This window comes from Melanerpes formicivorus, unplaced genomic scaffold, assembly GCF_026170545.1.
Source record: "Melanerpes formicivorus ecotype bairdi unplaced genomic scaffold, bMelFor1.0.p_v2 SCAF_3, whole genome shotgun sequence".
NCBI lineage: Eukaryota > Metazoa > Chordata > Aves > Piciformes > Picidae > Melanerpes > Melanerpes formicivorus.
In genome coordinates this window covers 38,161,394-38,174,420 of record NW_027142355.1, presented here as the reverse complement: position 1 = coordinate 38,174,420, position 13,027 = coordinate 38,161,394, and the positions used below count along the sequence as shown (strand labels likewise).

The following is a 13,027-nucleotide window of genomic DNA, read 5'->3' as shown; positions in this document are numbered from 1 at the left end:
GAGCTGATGCTGAGTTTTATCTAATGTCAGCTTAAAAACATGCAGGTGCAAGTAGGGAACAGGTAAATGCTGTCCAGAGAGGAAGCCAGGAATTTTTGTTTGGAGTAGTGGGAGAGCTAAAATTCAGCCCAGGGAGGAGCTACCAGTTGATTTCAAGTAAGCATTGCTCTGTAGGACAGGTGGCTGGTCTGGCAAGAGCTGGACCAGTTAGTCCTGTTCCACTTCCACTACTTTTTGGTCCTGTGACTTACCTTTGCCCGCTTCACTGCCTCCATGGGGACTCAGTTCAGGGATCTCATCTGTCCAAAACAGTGGAAAATGTGGGATTTGAGCAATCCAGGATCTCCCAGTCACGAAGGGGAAGCTATAAAGATGTTTTGGACAAGCTGGAGGGCCCTGTAGGAGTCCTGCTAATGGATGGGATAAGGTCAACTCGGACCTTTTTACTTGGGAGCCTTTTAATTGAAAGAAAAATGTAGCAGGGAAATGGGCTTCAGAGTTAAGATTCTCAAAAAGCACTGTGGCAGGATCGAGGGGAGCTCATTGCAGGAATCTGTACCGGCGTGGCCAACCTGAAAAACAGTCTGCGCTAGGGAGCTGGCTGTCTAGGGCCCGGGTTTCCGGAATCCCCGCGGGCAGGTGCCGCTGGCAGCCCCCACAGCTTACGGCCTTGCTCCCTGCTCGTTCCCACCGGCTGCGCGCGCCACAGCCTCTCAGCCGCTCAAACTCAGAGGGCCCGAGCGCGCCTGTCACATGACCCCGACAGCCGCGGGGGTGGGTGGGTGTGCGTCTGTCACGTGACAGGGCCCGGCGCGTGGAGAGAGGCAGGGCAAGCTTGCTCTCTCGCGGCCGTGGCGCCGGACCCGGAAGTCGTGGCTGCTGTGGAGGGGGCGGAGGCGGGTCCGCCGGGTGGGATGGGGGAGTCGATCCCGCTGGGCGCACCGGTGCCGGTGGAGCAGGCTGTGCTGGAGACCTTTTTCTCTCACCTGGGCATCTTCTCCTACGACAAGGCCAAGGACAATGTGGAGAAGGAGCGGGAGGCCAATAAGAGCGCTGGGGCCAGCTGGCTGGCGCTGCTGGCCGGGCTGGCCCACCTGGCCGCCGCCGAGAAGGCCTACCACAGCATGACCTTCCTGGGCCAGAAGCTAGGTATCGCCGGGCCGCCCGGCCGCCTCCTCTCGCGCCCTGGGGGAGGGATCCCGTTCCGTTCCCCGCGTCCCTCGGGCCCCCGATCCCCTACTCCTCTCCGGGCCGCGCCTCGCTTACGGGTGAGGTAGCTTCTGGGGGGTGCGGCGCGCGAGTGCCTGTTCACGGCCTGTCCCGGGTTTAGCAGCGCGGTAGGCAGCGTGCGGCTGCCGCAGCCCCGTGCGGTAATCCCTCAACCGGTAGCTGCACAGCGCCTGAGGACGCTGTCCGCGGCGAGATGCGTGTCCGTGCCTCTGAAACAAAAGTGCTAGGTCAGCAAGCGTCCCTGAGCCCAGTGAGAGGTTTGCTATGCTATTTGGGCTGCTCCTGAAGAACAGATGAAAGTGCAGGTGCCGCTCAGGTGGCACAGGGCTGTACGTGTCTTTATTCGCTGGCGGGCCACCTATTCGCTGTTTCCAAGAAGCTCTAGCTGAGATTCTGGCAAAGGAGACTTCAGCAGAGTGACCAAAGGGTTAATGCTTTTCCACGTGTCCGATAGGGCACGATATTAGATATTCTAGGGCCCGATATTAGGGCCACATATGCATAAGTACATGTGCCTCCTAAAAATTGTTATTCCTGGAGGCTGCAGGATGTCAGGAAGCTTTGGCCACAATCTTGGCAGCTTCTTGCTCTCTCAACATGTGAACAGAAAAATGCCGAACTGGCACTGGATGAGGTGTCATCCTGTTGCCCTCTGAGCAAAGCTGCTTATTTTCTCTTGGAACTGCAGACTGGTATGGGAAATGGATCACGGGGTGTGAGTCTGATGTGTAATGTTTGTAAAGCATCAAGAAAATTCTGCTTTGGTGTTGAAGTGGTGGCTTGGAACTAATTTTGTAATAATATTTTTACAAATAAAACTATCTATAAGACAGACTCCAAAAAGTGAATTTGGTGCTTGTTGAAAGGATAAAATTGACAGCAGAATTGGCAAGGTGTTACTTGTTTACTTCATGAACAACACCAATAAGTCATGCATCCTGCCCATGACCTGAGGGTGACTCTTGGCTTAGGAAGGTAGCACTTCTACTGTGATGACCAGTTCTCTGGCTTGCTACCTCAGATTGCTAAGGTCACTTTTGAACGTTACACACGTCAAATGGATGAGAAAAGGACCGTCCACTATTATGAAATTCATAAGTAGTTTCAAAGTGAAACCTAAAATTGGAATCTCTTTAAAAGTTCTGCAGATTCAGTCCCTGTGATCCTTGCTCTGCAGCAGCTGTTGAAAGGCAGGATGGCACTTAAGGCTGTCTGTATATAGCAATTATGAAATAAGGTTAGTACCTTTGCACAGTCATTTGGTAGTGTCAGAGTTAACTGCCTTTTACTTTGACCCTCTATGGTTTTCTTAAGTTCTGCATAGTGTTAAGCAGGTAGAGGGAGGCACAGACTATTTTTTTTTCCCCCTCTCAGTTCTAGTTATGAATTAACTTGCTCTGTGGTCTCACAGAGATAAACTGTGGCCGTTTTGCCTTTGGATTCTGGTTTATATTGTGTAGTGACTGGAAACATTCCGTTTGCACACACAATTATCACCTGGTTCCCATTTATAGGTTGCTTTGCAAATCTGAGTGTTTCATGATAGAAGAGGTATTGTTAGGCAAATTGTCTTGAAGAGATCTAGAGTTATTAATAGGAGTGGAGGCTAGCAGATGTTAGTCAGAGGGTAGAAAGGCTCTGCAGAGGGACCTCGACCAACTGGACAGATGGGCAGAATCCAATGGGATGGCATTTAACAAGTCCAAGTGCAGAGTGCTGCACTTTGGCTACAACAACCCCATGCAGAGCTACAGGCTGGGGTCAGAGTGGCTGGAGAGCTGCCAAACAGAGAGGGACCTGGGGGTACTGATTGACAGCCGCCTGAACATGAGCCAGCAGTGTGCCCAGGTGGCCAAGAAGGCCAGTGGCATCCTGGCCTGCATTAGGAATAGTGTGGCCAGCAGGAGCAGGGAAGTCATTGTGCCCCTGTATTCTGCATTGGTTAGGCTGCACCTTGAGTCCTGTGTCCAGTTCTGGGCCCCTCAGTTTAAGAAGGACATCGAAACACTTGAGCGTGTCCAGAGAAGGGCAACAAGGCTGGGGAGAGGCCTTGAGCACAGCCCTATGAGGAGAGGCTGAGGGAGCTGGGATTGTTTAGCCTGGAGAAGAGGAGGCTCAGGGGTGACCTCATTGTCCTCTACAACTACCTGAAGGATGGTTGTAGCCAGGAAGGGGTTGGTCTCTTCTCCCAGTCAACCAGCACCAGAACAAGGGGACACAGTCTCAAGCTGCACCAGGGGAGGTTTAGACTCAAGGTGAAGAGAAAGTTCTTCACCGAGCGAGTCGTTCGTCATTGGAATGTGCTGCCCAGGGAGGTGGTGGAGTCACCGTCCCTGGAGGTGTTCAAGAGGGGATTGGATGTGGCCCTTGGTGCCATGGTCTAGTCATGGGGTCTGTGTTGATAGGTTGGACTCGATGATCCTTGAGGTCATTTCCAACCTTAGTTATACTGTGACACTGTGAAAAGTTCACTATGACTTGATTCTTCTGACTTCCACAGTTACCAGTATTTCCAGATCATGTATCATAGCAAATTTAACTGAACCCTTGTTTTCTGAAAAAAGGCAGAGCTGAGGTTTTCCAGTAGCCATTGGCTGCTGAAGTATGAATTGGGACAAGTATAACTTGCATGAAATTACATAAAGTGCTTCTGAGTCTGCACTATGTGTAAGTCATTTTCTTGCAAAGTAAGGCACTGAAATCTGTTTCTTGATTTAAAAAAAGCAACCCTGTGATCAGACAACATAGGAACACCTAGGGGAAAAGTAACATGGTTATATGCTTCCCCCCCCCTCTCCCCCAAGTATTGCTGTCTGTCTTTACTGTCCCTGGATTTTGGTAATACCTCCATATTTATCTGAACAGGTGGTCAGTCATTCTTCAGCCGAAAGGACTCCATCCGAACCATCTACACATCTCTGCATAATGAGCTGAAGAAGGTGGTGGCGACGGGTCGCAATGCACTAGGAGGAACAGCTCCTCACTTGGAAGAGCTGCTTTCTCACCTGTCTGAACAGCTCTGTTTTTTTGTTCAGGCTCGTATGGAAATTGCTGACTTCTATGAAAAAATGTACACGCTCAGCACCCAAAAGTTCATTAACTCTGAGGAACTGGTAAACATTTTGGAATCCATCTTAAAGAAATACAGCTCAAGGTCAGTGCTTGTCTGCTCACACACAGATGTGTGATCTGTAATAATAATGTTGAGGTTCAAAGCAAGCCTGCTTTGCTGTCAGCAGCAGCACAGCCCCTTCCATGAATTTGTGCATGATGTGAATGTTGAGTAGCAGCATCAGATGAGTGAAGTCTCAAAATAGGACTCCCAAAAAAGAGAAATGAAAAGGGAGAATGTTTTTGCTCTTGTTCCAGGAGCCATATTTCCTGTTCTCTAATAAATACTGAACATTTTCCTATTTAGCAGGGGAAGAGTCATTCTCTTTATAAAATATCTAGGGCTTCTTGCACTTTTTCCACAAGGAGTGGAGGGGAAACAAGACAATTCAATATGGGCTTCAGCAAAATTGGCATGTAAATCAAACACATTCGTGTGGCAGAGCTGGCAGAGGAGCTGGCCAAGCCACTATCCATTATTTTCCGGCAGTCCTGGCTCACTGGAGAGGTCCCAGAGGACTGGAAGCTGGCCAACGTGGTGCCCAGCCACAAGAAGGGCTGGTTGGGTGAGCCAGGGAATTATAGGCCTGTCAGCCTGACCTCAGTGCCAGGCGAGATCATGGAACAGGGCATCCTGAGTGCAATCACACAGCACTTAGAGGATGGCCAAGGAATCAGGCCCAGCCAGCATGGATTTAGGAAGGGCAGGTCTTGCCTGATCAATCTGATCTCCTATGATCAGGTGACTGCCTGGTGGATGTGGGGAGGCCTGTGGATGTAGTCCACCTGGACCTCAGCAAGGCCTTTGACACTGTCCCCCATAGCAAACTCCTGGCCAAGCTGTCAGCCCATGGCTTGGACAGCAGCACTCTGAGCTGGGTTAGGAACTGGCTGGAGGGCTGAGCCCAGAGAGTGGTGGTGAATGGTGTCACATCCAGCTGGCAGCCAGGCATCAGTGATGTGCCCCAGGGATCAGTGCTGGGCCCTGGGCTCTTTAACATCTTTATTGATGATCTGGATGAGGGCATTGAGTCCATCATCAGTAAATTTGCTGACGACACCAAGCTGGGGGCAAGAGTTGATCTGCTGGAGGGTAGAGAGGCTCTGCAGAGAGACCTCGACAGGCTGGACAGATGGGCAGTCCAAGGGCAGGAGATTGAACACATCCAAGTGCCGGGTTCTGCACATTGGCCACAACAACCCCATGCAGTGCTACAGGCTGGGGTCAGAGTGGCTGGAGAGCAGCCAGGCAGAGAGGGACCTGGGGGTGCTGGTTGATGGTAGGATGAACATGAGCCTGCCGTGTGCCCAGGAGGCCAGGAGGGCCAATGGCATCCTGGCCTGCATCAAGAACAGTGTGGCCAGCAGGAGCAGGGAGGTCATTCTGCCCCTGTACACTGCACTGGTTAGGCCACACCTTGAGTCCTGTGTCCAGTTCTGGGCCCCTCAAGTTAGGAAGGAGGTTGACTTGCTGGAACGAGTCCAGAGAAGGGCAACAAAGTTGGTGAGGGGTTTGGAACACAGCCCTGTGAGGAGAGACTGAGGGAGCTGGGGCTGCTTATCCTGGAGAAGAGGAGACTCAGGGGTGACCTTATTGCTCTCTACAATTACCTGAAGGGAGGTTGTAGACAGGCAGAGGTTGGTCTCTTCTCCCAGGCAGCCAGCACCAGAACAAGAGGACACAGTCTCAGGCTGCACCAGGGGAGGTTCAGGCTGGAGGTCAGGAGGAATTTTTACACAGAGAGAGTGATTGCCCATTGGAATGGGCTGCCTGGGGAGGTGGTGGAGTCACCATCGCTGGAGGTGTTCAGGAGGAGACTTGACAGGGTGCTTGGTGCCATGGGTTAGTTGATTAGGTGGTGTTGGATGATAGGTTGGACATCATGATCTTGAAGATCTCTTCCAACCTGGCCCTATCCTATCCTATCCTATCCTATCCTATCCTATCCTATCCTATCCTATCCTATCCTATCCTATCCTATCCTATCCTATCCTATCCTATCCTATCCTATCCTATCCTATCCTATCCTATCCTATCCTATCCTATCCTATCCTATCCTATCCTATCCTCAGAACCAGTCTATAAGATATTACTAGTGATAGTTCAGTAGTTTTTGCCTTGTGAAGCCTCTCAGTATCAGAGCAGTTAATCTTATGAAAAATGAAAGTTGCTGTTTTGTTTTTTTTCTTGGTGTGATTAAAAGTTAAAAAGTAAAGGGAGGTAATTTGTTAATTTGTTTGGTTGTGGGGGGTTTTTGAAGTTGATTGCTGTGGTATACTCACCATTGCCATCTGTTCTGAGCATTTGCTGAGTCAACAACACCACTGAAAATCACAAATACAAAACTGATGCTTTGACAAAGTGACTGAAGACTTTGAGCATGTGAAATGTTTCACTACACTGCTTAAATAAATTTCAGTAGCACATCTGTACTTCTAGGACATTGTTGTAATCTATTTTTAAAAATAAGCAGTGTTTCCCTGGTAAAATTACTGATAATCTTGCTTTGGGTGAATGAGCAATCTCTGAGATGGAGGCATTTCAAGATGCTGTTAGAATTAATTGAACAGCTGCTGTGTGATCCTCTTCAAATCATGTACAGAATATTTCTGTAAAAAAACCAAGGATAATGATATCTTCCTGTAGTACTTCCTTTAGTTTCTTCATAGCTCAGATCAGTTTTTGGGAGTTATCTTGATGTGTGGTGGCTGGAAGGTATTTAGAATAGAATGGAATAAAATAGAATTAACCAGGTTGGAAAAGACCTTCAAGATCACTGAGTCCAACCTCTCACCCAACACTATATAATCAACTAAGCCATGGCACTAAGTGCCCCATCCAGTCTCTTCTTAAACACTTCCAGTGATAGTAACTCCACCACCTCCCTGGGCAGCACATTCCAATGGCCAATCACTCTTTCTATGAAGAATTTCTTCCCAACATCCAGCGTAAACCTCCCCTGGCACAGCTTGAGACTGTGTCCTCTTGTTCTGGTACTGGTTGGCTAGGAGAAGAGACCAACCCCCTAATATACATAGATAAAATATATACATAATATACATACATAAAACACAGTGATCACATATCCTGTTAGTTTATTCTGCCACCATATCAAGTTTCTCAGCTGTGGCTGAGGTGTGTATTTTTGGATTAAAACAGTTTAGCAAATCCTTCTGTACAGTGAAATGTGCAAGTAGCTGTGCCTGATGAAGCAAAGTAGAATGGGGAAGCTGTATATCATAATGCTGAGCTAGGAGACTTGGTAGTACTGCATTAGTGTCAATATTTTAATTGCTTTTAAGATTGAAGAATAACCTTCTTAGTCTGACCACAAGTGTGTTGATACCACTGTGCTAAGTGCACACTTGATGGAACTACCTGGAACAGTTAATATTCTCTAATGCTTTCCCCTCCCTTCTAATACACTGCAACAGAACTTCCTTTTTTGCTGAATACCAAAACCATTGAAAAAATAGAATGCTGACTGTTAGCAGAATACTGTTGTTAATTGACTCTTGTTTGTTCAAGGAAAGGATGTAAGTATACTCTGGACTTCTCAGCTCACCAAAGTAGCCAGAAAGTGCTGTGTCTCTTCTATAGCAGGTTGATGTGGTGACTGCTGATACACAGTGTGTGCAGAAAGTGTCTGGTCACCCAACCTAGCCTGTTTGCAGAATGTGGTGCATCAGCTGGTTTATGATAGTCATAATTTCATTTTCTTCAAATAAACTTGGATTTGCATCTAGTAGCAAATCCTTTCAAGATGTGTATTGTCAGAAAAAGAAATGCTTAAAAATAGTGATAAAATTGCCAGACAGTTTTTACAAGCTTAAGAATTGATGTTTTGGCAAGAGCTCTATGGAAAAATCAAAGAAAAAGTAGTGAAGGGACAGGGGATGGAAAGCCTAACGTTCTCATACTGTCTTCTGGTCTGCAACAAGCTAAGTGTTTTGATTTTGAACCAAGTATTTCCAAAATGGATTCTATATATTGTGTCCTGGAAGCTGAGGAGGAATAATGGAGTTGCTTTCACTTTGAAGATGGAGTGTTAAAAATTGGAAGAATACAGTAAACTGGTTTTGCTCTAAAGCAAAACCAAGATCCAGGATGTTTTTCTGAAACAGCTGGATAAATCTTTCTTTAGCTGAGTCACCCAGTCTTGTCTTTGAAGTATGGGTTGTTCTTTGTTGGAGACTTCTTTAAAAGGCCTAAATGTCTATTAGAGAACATATACCCTAAAAAAGGTCACCTCTGGTTTTGCTGAAGAATAATTCTTTATGAAGTTAAGTATTCTTTATCAATGATGTTACAAATTTACAGGCCATGAGTATCAGGGGAAAGGACTTAGGCTGGATCAGTCTTCTGTTCCTCATGTTCAGAAACAAAGCGAGGAAAGAAAGGTGAAGGAGGGATCTGTAAGATTCCATTTGACTGAGATTTGTTCTGATAGCAGAATCCCTTTTCTAAGATGAGCAGTGGCACTTACACCTGGTAGATGATGTCTTGCAAATTTGCCTTCTTGGGGATACAATCAAATGTTTTTCCCCTTCACTGCCTCTAGTACACCAAGGTTTGAAGTTTGAGACACGGTTCATTGGTTCTGTAACATAATTGCTTTGGTTTAACTTAATGTCTTGCTGATATAGAATCATAGAATCAATAAGGTTGGAAAAGACCTCACAGATCATCAAGTCCAACCTGTCACCCAAGACCTCATGACTACTAAACCAAGTGCCACATCCAGTTCCCTTTTGAACACCTCCAGGGACAGTGACTCCACCACCTCCCTGGACAGCACATTCCAATGGCTAACAACTCTCTCTGTGAAGAACTTTCTCCTCACCTCGAGCCTAAACTTCCCCTGGTGCAGCTTGAGACTGTCCTCTTGTTCTGGTGCTGGTTACCTGGGAGAAGAGACCAACTCCCTCCTAGCTACAACCTCCTTTCAGGTAGTTGTAGAGAGCAATAAGGTCTCCCCTGAGCCTCCTCTTCTCCAGGCTAAACAATCCCAGCTCCCTCAGCCTCTTCTCATAGGGCTTGTGCTCGAGGCCTCTCACCAGCCTTGTTGCCCTTCTCTGGACACATTTAAGAGTCTCAATGTCCTTCTTACAACTATCTCACAACTATCAAGACATATTTCACTACCAAAAGAGATTTTTTAAAGTGGAACATAAATGACATGAATTTAAAGAGAAATGGTGTTATATTTGTTCATGGATCAAGATAAACAGTAATTGTTCTTGAGCTGACCCGATCCAGTTCCCTTGCTTTGATAGAGAAATGTCTGAATGTCTGACAGGTGTATTTGTCAAATGCAGGCTGCTATACATTCATTGAAATATTTGCCCTGATTATGTTAAAATCACTGGTTTTTAAATTAACAATATTTATTTTTTGCTTTCCCCCTTACTCTGTTTGAATGTTTGAACTTCTGTCTGTGAACTGACAAATACTGTCTGATTATTTCACTGTGGTCTACAGCACTTCTCATGTCCCAACTAACATTATGTTTTCTAGGTTTCATCATCCAATCCTCAGTCCTCTTGAAAGCAGTTTCCAGCTGGAAGTAGATGTGCTTGCACATCTCTTAAAGGCTCAGGCTCAGATCTCAGAGTGGAAGTTCCTTCCATCCCTGGTCAACCTGCACAGTGCTCACACGAAACTACAGACTTGGGGCCAGATTTTTGAGAAACAGCGAGAGACCAAGAAACATCTGTTTGGGGGGCAGTCTCAGAAAGCTGTACAACCTCCACATCTCTTCCTCTGGCTGATGAAGCTCAAAAACATTCTCCTTGCCAAGTTTAGCTTTTACTTCCACGAGGCCCTGAGTCGACAAACAACAGCATCTGAAATGAAAACTCTGACTGCTAAAACAAATCCCGATTACTTTGGGAAGATTTCCAGCTTCATCCGGAAGTACGACGCCGTCAACGTTTCCTTGATTTTTGACAATCGTGGATCAGAAAGTTTCCAGGGACATGGCTATCACCACCCCCATTCTTATAGGGAAGCCCCCAAAGGAGTGGATCAGTACCCTGCCGTGGTGTCTCTGCCCAGTGACCGGCCCGTTATGCACTGGCCCAATGTAATTATGATTATGACTGACAGAACCTCTGACCTCAACAGTCTGGAGAAGGTTGTTCACTTCTATGATGACAAAGTCCAAAGCACGTACTTTTTGACTCGCCCTGAACCTCACTTTACCATTGTAGTTATTTTTGAGTCCAAGAAGTCGGAAAGGGACTACCATTTTATTTCTTTTCTCAATGAAATTTCACATTCCCTTAAGAACTCCAAAGCTTTTGCAAGCTTGAAGCCTGGATCCAAAGGGTAAAACACAGACTACTGGTTGTCGAGGCAGTATGACAGCCTTGGGGGATCTATAGCTTTCAAGGATTACATAATGATAAATTCATGGTTCTTAGAGCCTAAATAAAAAGGAACCATTCTTTTTAATGTCCTAAGTTCTTTTTTTTTCCCCTTTTCTTCTTTTTTTTTTTTTAATGTAACACTTGAAGGAAAATATTTTGGGGCAGCACTTACTGAGGCAACCGAGTTACGGAGTCTTAACGGCCACAGTAGGATTTTTGGTGTGGTTTTCTGTTCCCATTGTGATTTATTTTTTCAGTCCACAACTTTGTTGCCTGTATCAGAAAGGAATATGAGCACTTTATCTAATTGTGCACTATCTTCTACAGAGTTTATTGAAAATGTGGTGAGGATGGAAGATGCTATCTCTTCAGGAAACTCTGTTCTCTGACAGGAATGATTTTCTGGGAACTGAACATTGATACAAGGGAATATTAAAAACACTCAACCTGCAGGGACACATTTTAAATAAGGAGGCAAGAATCACAGTAGGCACTGTTGTTGAGTGCAGCTTAGTTTTCAAATGATCTAAAATGATAATTGAGGTCTCTGACACTGTTAAGCATGAATCTGTTCTGAGCACTGAGTGTCATAAAGCTTTGTCATTGCTCCAGAACGCAGGATGGGCAGGAAAAGCTGCAGCACGGGCTGGAAGGCCACTGTTCACTGCAGCATCGTGACATTGTGTGTCCAGTAGCAGTCTTGTCTCAGATTAACTGAAGGGTATAAGCTGAGGCTGATCAGGTATTCTAAAAGGAAAAGTTCCAGGGAAAAAGCAGTAAAGCTCTTTTCACATTGTACTTTTGTCTGGCTAACTTTAAAAACCACCCAAACAAAACAAAGCTGTAAGAAATGCCTTTTGCAAATGAGTTCTTTTCTGATTTGCTGTTGGGGTCAACCTGGATTTGTCTTTAGATATTTGTAAGCATTTTTGTCTTTTCAGTTTTAAGTAAGTTCTCAACTGAGCCAAAACACTTGAAATTTGGATTTAAATACATAGCCTCTGCAGTATGTTTACCTCATTCTAATATGTCTCTTTCACTACCTAGTTCTAGGCTGCAGGTTTGGAAAAAAAAAATGTTTTCTAATCACTCTAAAAGTGCTTTATTTTGGAAATCAGGATTTCCAAACACAATAAAAAAGTCGATTTGGCTGTACCTGTAGCTTTATACTGGATGATTCTTCAGATTGGTAGCTGTGCTTTTGTGCAAGCACTTTCACAGGAATCCAGGAGGACTGATAAGGCTCTGCTGTATGATGTGTGTAACTGTAGTAAGGTTAGATCCCTAGCTGACACTCTGTAATGTATAACATTGGCAATTTAGTTTTATTTTTTTTTAAAGGAGTTTAAGTCAAAATGTTCATTTCTGTTAGGACTGAAATACTAAATATGCCATTTCAGACATGGCTTTTACTGATTCCCTTTCTCTCTTGACTTGCCTCTTGCTGCAAGTACTGGTTTCTTTATAATCACACAAGCATGTTCTGTTCTTGAAATGTAAGTGCTGACTTTCCACTTGGAGCCAGATAGAGCCTTCCATGCTTTGATGTGTGTGTTAGTCCGCTGTGAATAGCTGTGCTACTGCCTTTTACCTAAATTCCTAGTTTGACTATCACTAAAAAAATGTTAGACTCTGCAATTTGTCATTGGAAAATAACAGGAGTTGCAAATACAGGGGCACTGCTGGCACCTGGTTGTAACAGTGTGGCACTTCGCAGCTTGAATTGCCCTTCTAACAGGAGTAAGTTGCAAAGGATGTTATTGAGAGAGTTTGTGTGCTTCCTTCTGTGGGACAGTGACTACCTTATAATAATTGTACTCTTGACTTCCCCACCCAGAGTAACAGAAACGAGCGTGTTACCAGAACAGGTTTCCAGTCTTCAGCAGCATAATAAAGTGTTGCATGAATCGTGTCTGCCTCTGTGGTATTTCCCTGCCGTACTAGCTCTCTGTGGGAAAGGGGAGAGGGGACTGTGGGAAGAGCCCCACCGGTGGTACAGACACCTGCCTCGTTTCCAAGCTGCAGGGGGCATGTTGGGAGAGGTGGAGGAAATCTGTTGCACTTTAGAGCAGACTGGCAGCTTTCACCAGTTGCAGAAGTGACTGGAGGCTGTTGGGTGTTTTTCATGGGGAGAGGAAAAGGAGGTGACTGTTCAGCAGCCCTGATGGTTTGCTTACCAGCGCCGAGGTGTTTCGCTGCAGTTTTCTTCAGATCTTGGATGAGTGGCCAGAGGAGCCATCCAAGTTTGGGTAAGAATTCCTGAATATTTATGTTGATGAAGAACCAGAGAGAGCTGTAATCATCACTCTTACAG

At 45.8% G+C, this 13,027-nt stretch overlaps 1 protein-coding gene across 2 annotated transcripts; it reads left to right on the top strand.

Moving 5' to 3' along the window:
* Positions 1 to 840: 840 nt before the first annotated feature.
* Positions 841 to 12,624, top strand: KICS2 (KICSTOR subunit 2). 2 transcript variants are annotated; one of them, XM_068170456.1, is made up of 4 exons: positions 842 to 1,149; positions 4,096 to 4,169; positions 4,266 to 4,384; positions 9,860 to 12,624. In XM_068170456.1, the coding sequence occupies exons 1-4, from the start codon at positions 915 to 917 to the stop codon at positions 10,674 to 10,676; spliced, it is 1,245 nt and encodes a 414-aa protein (XP_068026557.1). In that variant the 5' UTR covers positions 842 to 914; the 3' UTR covers positions 10,677 to 12,624. The 2 variants fall into 2 exon arrangements, with proteins under 2 accessions (XP_068026554.1, XP_068026557.1); XM_068170453.1 differs by having other exon boundaries at positions 841 to 1,149; positions 4,096 to 4,384.
* Positions 12,625 to 13,027: the final 403 nt, after the last annotated feature.

Coding starts and splice junctions, on each gene's coding strand:
- KICS2 (XM_068170453.1), top strand. CDS start 915: ATGGGGGAGTCGATCCCGCTGGGCGCACCGGTGCCGGTGGAGCAGGCT. Junction 1,150..4,095: donor CTTCCTGGGCCAGAAGCTAG/GTATCGCCGGGC, acceptor TTATCTGAACAG/GTGGTCAGTCATTCTTCAGC. Junction 4,385..9,859: donor TTAAAGAAATACAGCTCAAG/GTCAGTGCTTGT, acceptor TATGTTTTCTAG/GTTTCATCATCCAATCCTCA.